Source organism: Tupaia chinensis, unplaced genomic scaffold (assembly GCF_000334495.1).
Source record: "Tupaia chinensis unplaced genomic scaffold, TupChi_1.0 Scaffold150128_1, whole genome shotgun sequence".
In the NCBI taxonomy this organism is placed as follows: Eukaryota; Metazoa; Chordata; class Mammalia; order Scandentia; family Tupaiidae; genus Tupaia; species Tupaia belangeri.
Window position 1 is genome coordinate 332,047 of NW_006209967.1, and position 11,170 is coordinate 343,216.

Sequence of the window (11,170 nt, forward strand, 5' to 3'; positions counted from 1 at the left end):
GTTTCCATGAGGGTGGTATCAATATGCAACACCAGTATCTCAAAACTTTTTACAGAATAAAATTAATTTAAAGTAGAAAAAAAAGAGGTAAAGTCAATGAGGGACAGTAACAGAGGGAAATCTTTCTGGTATAAATGAAGCTTCCGTAAGCAATCACCCTCTGTAACACAGAGGTGTCTACTTCGAAGATCTGGTGGTAGTGGGTTTTCTATATCTAGCTCTAAATTGATATACATAAAATTCTAAGGAATTAAAAAAGATTTTAAAAATTCTAAGGAATTACAGATGTTTATAGGACTTAGCATATGGTAGATGCTTCATGAAGTTTCAGTTAAAAGGAATTGACATGAACTTCCTGTTTCTGATGAAGATGTGAAAGGTGGAGAGCGCCGCTGTTGGCCTAACAGTAAAAAAGCTAAATAATCTTCAAAATGACATTTCTTTAATACAGAGAGAAGTCTCAATGCAACCAACTAAACTGAAGTCTAAAGACAGATAGTTGCAAAGACAGACTGGCCACAAGCACTGGCTTACCTGTGGCTATGGGGAAATGTTGGATTATCATGGATTCAGGTATAAAGAATTCAGCTTAATTTTCAAATAAACTGCTAAAGGTCAAGTGAGGGTTATTGCAAGAGTAAAGCACCTTGGAAGTTATAGACAGAGGAATTTATATGCACTCATAGGCTCTTCTCCACAGATTCATGGGACAGATAGGAGAGAAGAGAAGCCACCACAGTGGGAAAGGCATGAAACTAGGTCTAGTTTCTATCCCCCTAAGGAATAAATGTCTTAAGCCTGAGGAGGACAGCAAACCCTATTCCCCACATTGTACAGATGAAAACTTACTGTGACTGAGGAAAGGTAAAAATAGTAATATTAAAGTCCTCTGTTTCTGGAGAAAGGGCAATAATTGGTTCTGGGCCTAAATGATTAGAAGAGTCTGACTACTAGGAGAGAGACAGGGTAACTAAGAAAAAGTCCCACTCCCATGACTCAGAGGCACAGAACCTATGACTGAACCTGAATCAGGAAAACAGAACTCCCTGCCCCACAGCATGAGGATAACAAGCACTGAGTAAAAAGCAATAGTGCCACTACAAGAGGGCAAGAGCATGGAAAGAGAATTTCTCTGAGGCACCATTAAATGAGAAAGGTCTAAAAGCTGAGGGCAGACTAGCAATATTGAGAAAACCCCTCCAGAAAACCAACCCCAACACTAAGCAGGAGGTAAGGAAGAATCTGAAACTGGTAATGAACTGAGGGTAATCACAGCAACAACATAATCCAAATGTAACTTATTTTCTTACTGTATTGACTCAACCTCCCAAATTAACAACCTAGCTAAGTGGGCCCACCTCAAAGCATACAGACCATTTACTTCAATCACTACTGTTTGACATACAGTAGAAAATGTGTGGCATTCAATGAAAAATTTAGAGATGCATAATAAGGCAGTAAGTAAAAGCCCACTCTCGAGAGAAAAAGCAGTCAGTGGTACTATCAATAGTATCAGAGATGACAGAGATGTTGAGACTATCAGAAAATTTAAAGTAACCATGATTAATATGTGAAAATCTTTAATGAAAAATCATGCATGAATAAATAAGGATTTAGGCTAGGATGTTAACTATTAAAAAAGTCAAAAAGAAATGCTAGAAATGAAAAGTCAAAATAGAGCTGAAGAGTGCTTTCAACAATCTCATCAGTAGACTTGAAACAACTGAGCAGGGAATATGTGAAAGCATGGAAAAAATACAATCCAAACAGAAACCTAAAGAGAAAGGAAAATGAAACAAAGTATATATATACACTAAAACCAGAGAATCTAAGAGCTATGGGATAAGATCACATGATCTCACACATATTTAACCAGATTTCCAAAAGGAGAAAAGAGAGAATGGTGCAAAGGAAATATTAGAGAGATAAAGGCCAAGAATTTGATCAAAATAATGAAATATGTCAAACTACATATCCAAGAAGTTCAGAGAACTCCAAAGATCTCCAATTATTATCTCTTATGAATACACACACACACACACACACACACACATAAATTTAAAAACTCTAGACATCTCATGTTTAAATTGATGAAAAATAAAAATGAACAGACAAATCTTACAGGTAGCCACAGGAAAAATAACAAGGAGCAATGATAAGACATGAACAGCAGACTTCAGAAACTATGGAAGCCAGAAGGCAATGGAGTGCCATCTTTAAAATACTGGAAGAAGGAAAGAGTAATTGTCAACCTAGAATTCTATAACCAGTCAATATCTTTCAAAAATGGAGAAATAAATACTTTTCACACAAAGCTAGAGAATTCATTACCAGAAGCCCTGAAGTATAAGAACTATTAGAGGAAGTTCTTCAACATTAAGTTTTTCCACACCAAATAGAATTTTAGAGCTATATATACATATAGATAGGTAGATAGATAGATAGATAGATAGATAGATAGATAGATAGATATGTAGATAGATAGATAGATAAAAGAAGATTCTAGAAATAACTAAAATGAAAATAAACATAAAGGACTTCTTATTTTTAATTGCTTTAAAATATAATTTACTGGAACCAGAAGATGGCATAATGCTTACTAAAACTCACACCGGGTGCTTTTGTGTGCGTGCCCAAGATTCTGAGAGGAGAATGAAAGAGAAGGGATTGTGGCGTGGCCACCCCCCCTGGGGGGTGATTTCTCACTTTCTGTCTCTCTGTTGCTCTCTGTCTTTCTGGCGAGTGCACGCACCCTATAGCAAAAACTTCTCCAAAAAAGAAAATATATATAATTTACTATGTAAATAAAAAATAATATACTGAGCACCAGGGAAGAGTTAGAATGGTGAGTATAGAAAAAGCGTAAGTGCTATCAAGGGTTTTGTATCATATGTAAAAACAAAACAACCGTAATCATAGCACACCAGCTGGCACACAACTCAGTGAAGTGGTGGAATATCCCTTGAAGGTATTCAGCTAATTTAGGATGCATAATGAAAATCTTGATCACAGTTCTAGTTGTATAACCATATGTATTAGTCCAAGTTCATGAAACAGTACATTTAAGCTAGATTTTACCGAATGTATATAACTCAGTAAACACTCAGTAAACAGTGAGTGTTTATAAAAGAAAATTTCATTCACAACTTACCTTTTCAGCTCTTGACTTTTCTTCTTTTTATGGCATCATAGTTCTGATGAATGATGATGAGAAACAATCTTTTCTGTTGTCTTGATGTCTAATCTTACCTTTGCTTCTTACCTTATATGACTGAGGTTTTTATTTCTAACATCTGGAGGAGGCTCTATCCCTTCTAATCAGAAGAAGTGTACGTACACTCATACCTACACATGCATACCCCTCAGGAGTTATAATGTGTATAGAGCCTTAGAGATTGTCTATGTGCCATAAAGAAGAGGAACTTCTGTCTATGTATAAGGTGAAAACTGACCAAGATCACAAAAAAGTTAACTAATAATTCATTATAATATGTAATTGAGGGGCTGTCAGGTGGCGTGGTGGTTAAGGATGCTAGACTCCCACACGGTAGATCTTGGTTAGAGTCCCGGACCTGGCGTCTTGCTTTTTCACTCTCCTTCTCTCTCTCTTTCTCTTTCTCACTCTGTCCCTCTCTTGTCAAAATAAAATAAATAAGTAAATAGATAAAGCTAAATTAAATAATTCTTTTTTAAAAAGTTATAATTGAGATAGCATAAAAAATATATTTCGGTCTGTATCATATCAGTCTCCATAACTTATTGGTTTGTTAATAGGTAAGGTCAAAATGGTTCGAAAACACTTTTGTTGTAAATACTGGCAATCCTTTATGATCCCTATACTCACCAAGGTTATTTCTGCTATGAGGACCTGTGTACATGTTATTTCTCCTACTGAATATATACGCTATCAGTGCTTTTATGCGAAGTTAACAAAGCATCTTCCTACACCAACATAGGTAAATGAATTAGAAAAATAGGTCCGTTCTGGGCAGATGCAGTCTCAGAGGTGCAATGCTTAGCAAGCAGAGAGTAACCTTGACTAAACTAGCAAAAAGCCCCTTCCTCTTGACCTAAACCAGGACACTTCCACATAACTTATATGTAGAGGACCTATAATTAGTCTTTAGTAAGAATTAGCCTAGGACCAGTTATCTGGGTTTTGAGGGACAGCCCTGGGAAAGAGGAACTCTGCATTTGTATAGATCCTTAAGTAAGACTGAGAGAACATCAACTCCCCATTTTAGAGAGTGGAGGAAGGATGCCTGGCCAAAGTGGTAGGGCTACTAAAGCACCCCCAGTCAAGCCCTTGACAGTGCCTTGTCTCTGTGTAGAATGCATTAACATCACCCTTCACAACCACACCTTTGCTTGATTAGTTCATATTTTCCCTCCTTGTATGTTCATTATTTTCCACCTTTCAATTTAAATTAAGCCTCTCCATTCCATTTTGATATCGTTAAGAATCCATACAGACTATATATTGTGATTGCAATTATACAGTTATTTGTGTGCTTATTATGTAATATATGTGGCTTCCCCAACCACCACACCCCTACACATACATACTTAATCACACATTTCTTAACCACAAACCCCAGAAGAGCAGAGCCCTTCTTCAGCACTTCAGTCCTAGAGACTATTGCAGTGTCTGCCACATGCTTAATGCTTAATAAGTAATCATTAAATAATTGCCAACTTTTTCTTATTAGAGTCTTCAGTAATTTTTTTACAAACATGCACATACTCATGTACATAGGATGATACAGAATGTTATAAAGATTTTCCTTTATATAACCTTCAGTTTAAAATTCAATCTGAGTAATCAGAATGGTATGGATATATAATATAAAACAAGTGATATATTAGGGTAGATTACATCTTATTTTAATAGGTCCCCATTTCCATTGGTGATTTTACTAACTTTCTACTAATAATTTTTAGACCTTATGTTTGATAACTATAGATTTGCCAACACTCCTGTTACAATGCCAAACAATAATTCTAACAGACATCACTCAGCTATCTTAACCTGATTCATTTCTCTAAGTGAAATGTTGTGTCTTGGCATTATTTGATTTGCAGTGTGGGGGTTGACTCACAACTTTGTTGTTATTAACTAATGAAAAGTGAATAAATAATAAATAATACAACTCCACTTACCAGATATATTCTGCCATAAGTACCAAGACCAATGGTTTTATCTAGTGAGAAAATTCCAGTAGGATCCTGCAAAAAAGTAAAATAAAAACTGTCAGTCTTGAGGACCAGCAGATGGCGTGGTAGTTAAGGCACTGGATTCCCACTTGGCTGACCATGGTCTGAGTCTCAGACCTGCCAGCTTGAAAATCATACCGGCCACTCGTACATGTGTGCCCAAAAGTCCCAAGAGGAGAATGGAAGATAAGGAATTGTGGCATGGTCATCCCCCCTGGTGGGTGATTTCTCACTTTTCTTCTCACTGTCTCTCTTTCTCTCCCTCTCTGGCAAGCACACACACCCTATTGCCAAAAATTAACAACAACAACAAAATGTCAGTCTTCTTGGGAAAATAGGTATGTATTCAATCTCCTTAAGTGGCACTTTCAATCTGCAGATTGCCTTGTTCCCTTAAAAATTACCTACGAAGATCCTAAATGTCATTTACCAAAAAAACAAGCATGTCACAATCTCCTGGGTCTGAGTGCAGTGATTTATAAAAAAGAGACAATGTTATGGACATGAAAAAGTTATATAATTAACTGTTGGGGTCAGCAGGTTGTTTGGTGGTTAAAGACTCTGTACTCCCACATGGCCAACTGTGGTTCAAGTCTCAGACCTGGTGGCTTGCTTTGTCACTTTCCTTTTCTCTCTCTCTCTCTCTCCCTCTCTCTCACACTCTGTCACTCTCTGGTCAAATTTAAATAAATAAATGAAGTTAAATAAAATAATTATTTAAATATATATATGTAATTAACTGTCATAAAACTGAAAATTCACAAAATTATGCAAAGCTAAGGAATAATCATGATACAATTAGAAAAGTAATTAAAATAGAAATAAGTTTATTTACTTGTAATTGAAGTACTCATTTAATGACCATATTTTGAGTGCTAAGCAGACAGACAGAAAGTTTAACATACTAGATATCAAAATCTTGATAACTTATTTATATTATAGCAAATATTAAGACAAAAATATTTCCTTGGGACCAGCAGTTAGCATAATGGCTATGTTGCTGGACTCCCATGTAGTCGACCACAGTTCGAGTCCCACATGCCAGGCATGTGTGCGTGTGTGCCCAAGATCCAGACAGGAGAATGGAGGAAAAGGGATTGCGGTGTGTCCATCCCTTCTGGGGGGTGATTTCTTGCTTTCTGTCTCTCTGTCTCTCTCTGTCTGTCTGGTGAGCACATGCGCCCTATAGCAAAAACCTCTCAAAAAATTTCCTTTAAACAGGAATAACAAAACATTATCATAGCATTAAAAAAGTATCACTAAGAGCCAGCAGGTGGTGTGGTGGTTAGGCCAGCTGGATCCCACATGGCCAACTCTAAGGGTTTGAGTCTCAAACTCAGCAGCTTAAAAAATATGCTAGGTATGTATGTGTGCATGTCCAAAATTTTGGGAGGAAAATGGAGGAGAAGTGACTGTAGGCTGACCATCAGTCCCCTCTCTCTGTGTCTCTCTCCAACAAGTACATATGCCCTATGACAAAAATCCAAAAATATTTTAGAAAGAGCATCATTAAAAAAAAACGAGACTGGAGCCAGAAGTTGGCGTAATGGCTATGTCACTGGACTCCCATGTAGTCTTTCACAGTTCGAGTCTCAGATCTGGTGGCTTAAACTCATGCTGGGCGCGTGTGCATATGTGCCCAAGGTCCTGAGAGGAGAAGAGAGAAGGGATTGCGTCATGCCCCTCCTCCCTGGGGAGTGATTTCTTGCTTTCTGTCTCTCTGTCTCTGTCTTTCTAGCGAGTGCACGTGCCCTATAGCCAAAACCTCTCAAAAATCAAAACAAAACAAAAAACTGAGACTGTTGTTTTCATGTTTTTTTTTTAAGTTAATATTTGCATCAGCTGAATACATTTTCATGACACAGACTGATATATTCTGTGACTTAAGCATAAATGTGCCATCATAGGAAACAAAATTATAACATGTTTAAAGAATAGAATCTTAAAATTTTTATTTTCATCCTCAAGCACTGTTAACTTACCTTTGGATATGTGTATGCTTTCTTGTTCACCACAAACCAGGATTTCTTGAATTCTACCACTGCCTAAGCTATGAGTTTAGTAGGCCATTTTGCTATTTTAGCAAAGTTTACGTGAGTCGTAAGGAGATGCTAATTTATACACCAAATGGTAAGAACACTGGCAAATTCTTAGAAAGTCATTTGCTTTATAGAAGTACATTTTCTATACACAAACTTTGCTTAAGCCAATTTGAAAACATTTTTATCTTTGTGACAAGTGTGAGCTAAACAGAAAAACTATTAGCATATATGACATATCTGAATGAAGTTACAGACTCCTTAAAACTGATGTGATATTCCTGTAATCTAGCAAAACCGTCATAGAAAAATGATAGAGCTCTGGGGTTACTTAGTCAATAAGTATTCAACTGGACCAAAAGTCAGGCTATTTGAATTTTAGCCTAGTGCTACCATTAACTAATTATATATTAGTTGTTTTTAGTTATTAAATACCTATATGGGGTTATTTACTCTCTCTGGGATTCAGTTTTCACATACATAAAATTAAGATGTTGAGTTAGATGATTTTTCCAGCTCTAAAATTCTATAGGAAAATGTCAGATTATACCATTCTAAAATCCAGATGTTTCTACAGGATTGATACAACCATTGCTAGGGTATACAGAAGCCCAGTATCGTACTTTCTCACAATGATCATCACAGTTAATGTCATGACAGACAGAATCATCACTATAAGCGGATAGTTCAGGAAACATACTCTCAAAATGTAAATTTTTTACCGTGATAATTTCTAGGATTAAAGAAGTAAAAACATATTGGTATATTGCCCTTGATAAGAAGTATATCACTCTTGTTATAACTGATTGAGAAATGTATGGGAAAAAGTTAGTCAACAAAGGAGTTGCTAAGGACCGCTTGAAGACTATCACTTTAGCATATTTCTTTGAAGGATGTTATGGATGGATTTATTTCCGACATTATTACTGCTGGAGAAATAGCCTCTGGCCATCTGTCAAAAAATAAAACGTGTAAGCACATTCCTATTGGTAAGCCATTCTTTGTTATAGCTAAGGTTCATTGTAAATGAAAAAGGTATCTTATATTAGAGAATTACTATTTTGTCTATATGATTTTTATTTATGAATTTTTTTTGTAACCATGTGAAATTTATTTTTATAGCCCTCTAAAACACAACTAGTTTACTCAGATTAGAACTCACCTACCTAATCACTCAAAAAAGACACAAAGGATAGACTAGGATAAAAACAAATGCCTGTGAGAATTCAAGGAAGCCTTATTTAATCTATTACATCTTATTTCATGTTGTCAGAAAACTTATTCTTCCTCATTTAATAGAATAATGTTTCAAAATTTTCCTCTGTTTTTAAAGGTAACCAACTTAGCATTCATGTATTTAAGACTTTATTGTTGTCAGTAGTTTTATGTGATTTTTTTGATCCCTATCTCCTTGCTACTATCTTTCAAGACTAAATGATTGTTAAATTTGGGGAAAAGGAGGAGAGAGACCATGCTAATTACTCAATTTCTTATATAATATTTTCCATTTATAATCAAAGCAGATTTATTCTGCACTCTCTAGGAAGGAAGCACTGAAAAAGAACCCTTTCTTTTGTCACTGTAAAATTAAAAGATCTACATCAGAGAGGTCTACATAACTACTTGGACCTTTCCTCTGCCCTGCCCACCCAGAGATAGAAAACTAGAAGAGGAAAGATGTTTATATCTATATCTATGATTACTTTATCAAGCTAGAGATTAATTGGGGATTCGGAATGTTGGTGTCCCATTTGGGCAAACAAAATTGTCAGTAAAGAAAAAAAATCCTCATTTCTAAAGCTTTTCTTGAAAGAAATTGCTAAAAACCTAATTTTTTTTTTGAGAGGTTTTTGCCATAGGGCACGTGCGCTCGCCAGCCAGACAGAGAGAGACATAGAGACAGAAAGCGAGAAATCACCCCCCAGGGGGGATGGTCACGCCGCAATCCCTTCTCCTCCATTCTCCTCTCAGGATCTTGGGCACGCACGCACACGCACCCGGCGTGAGTTTTAAGCACCCGGTGTGAGTTTTAAGTCACCGGGTCTGGGACGTGAACCGTGGTCGACTATGTGGGAGTCCAGCGACATAGCTATTACACTAACTGCTGGTCCCAAAACTTAAGTCTTAAAAATCTAAAATCTAAGTCTTAAAACATTTTTGAACCATAAACTCTTAGACGGATACTTTATATATGTTATATCTTTTGTTACATCTTTTTGATATATCTCAATTATCTTCAACAACTTAAAAGTCCTAGTCTGGCTGTCCTCTGAAACTCAATACTTTAGGAAATTGTTTCTGTCTTCTGAATTCAAGAGAAGGGGGAAAAGTATGGACACCTTGATGGCTAATTTTAATAAGGGCCAGGGGACAGGAAACCAAGAAGAAAAATAACCACTAGAAGGCAGTGTTTACTGGTCAAGACAGAGCCTTTGGAAGCACAGGCTGATGGCGGGAACTAAACATGGCACTGATGAAGGAGTGAAGACAATTGTAAGTCAACACAGGGAGCAAGAAATTTCAAATTTAGAATAGTAAAGAAGCAAAGTGAGGGAGCACAGTCTAGTAGTCAGGTAGCAAGAGGAAGGAAAGAGATTGCACAGTAGCTGGAAGGAGATTGCAGTAGCTTTTCTTCTTTTATTATTCATATTAGAAACAATGGTTTTATGGAGCAAGAGCCTGATAATGGTGGATATGCCAAGATAAGTGTCAAGAGTAAGTTTCAAAGCTCATTGGAGAAATAGGCTTCACAAGTGGAAAGTTCAGAAAAAATCTTTCCCTTTAGATTAGTGGGGGGCATAGGCTCTCTCTACATGAAAATCATCTGGGGAATTATGTTAAAAATAGATTATTTGAGCCTACCATAGAATAATAAAATCAGAATTTCTGGGAGTGAGTCCCCAAGTTTCCCAAGTCATTCCTGATTCTTGTGGACTATTCTTGTGCATTGATATATGAAATTCACAGTTACAGAAACTGGAAAAAAAAAGACCTAGAAAATACATTGAAGTACAATGTCATATTGAGGTGATACTGAATATGTACTAAAGACGACACTGAACATTTCAGTTCTTGTAGACTTGGAGGTAAAGCTGCTTCCAAACAAGGAGCTAAGGGACTTGGTAAGTGGGAAGTTTCTCATGACTGAGTGTGGAAAGTAGGTTTAGTCTGGGTGGTAGAAAACTGGGGAGCCGGCAGTTATATTTAAATATAAACCTAATGTAATTCAAATATAGTTTTTGGATCATGCGCTATTTCAGATCACCTCTGCCACTACTGTCCTCAAGGCTTGTCTAATCCTGACCCCAATATAGATTAGGACTACACATGGCAGTGTCAAATACCAAGGCCACAGCCGTGAGGAATGTCATTACCATACTGGGCACAGAGGCAAAAGGGACAATCATAGTGAAAGACATGCCAGATTTGGAGATGAAGAAATAGTTTCCAGTCCCAAGTATTCAGTGACAAAGGCATACTAGAAAAAAATACATGCATATATGAAAATGGACACACCTCCAGGTATTACTGGTAGGCACAGTATATACACAAATATTAGGCTGTCTGAAAAGTCATGACTTATTTTTCTATGTTTTCTATGCAAAAATGTGTCATGACTTTTCCAACAACCCAATATATGTATAAAAGACATAAGGCTTTGCAATTCTCTTTTCTAAAAGGAAGCATAAACCACAAATCTCTAAACTTTCTTTTTTATCACCTATAGTAAAAATTTATTTAGTAGAAAATCAGAAAGAAGTCACAGTAACCCATTAGTTAACAAACATAATAGAAATGACCTGTTGTACATTGGAGCTTAAGTTGGCTCTCTTATTTTATGTTTTTCCCTTTAATGCATTATGCAAAAAGTTATATAATTATAAAAATTAATTTAAAAAAATTTAAAAGCTAAGTAA

General features: G+C 36.3%; 1 protein-coding gene across 1 annotated transcript in view; it reads right to left on the reverse strand.

Annotated features, from left to right (window-relative positions):
- The window catches only part of NRK (Nik related kinase), a 167,848-nt gene that overhangs the window by 153,827 nt on the left and 2,851 nt on the right, over positions 1 to 11,170 (reverse strand). The window contains exon 2 of the mRNA XM_006171949.2: positions 5,161 to 5,226. Coding sequence (XP_006172011.1) covers positions 5,161 to 5,226 — 66 coding nt within the window. The remainder of the gene's footprint in view (positions 1 to 5,160; positions 5,227 to 11,170) is intronic.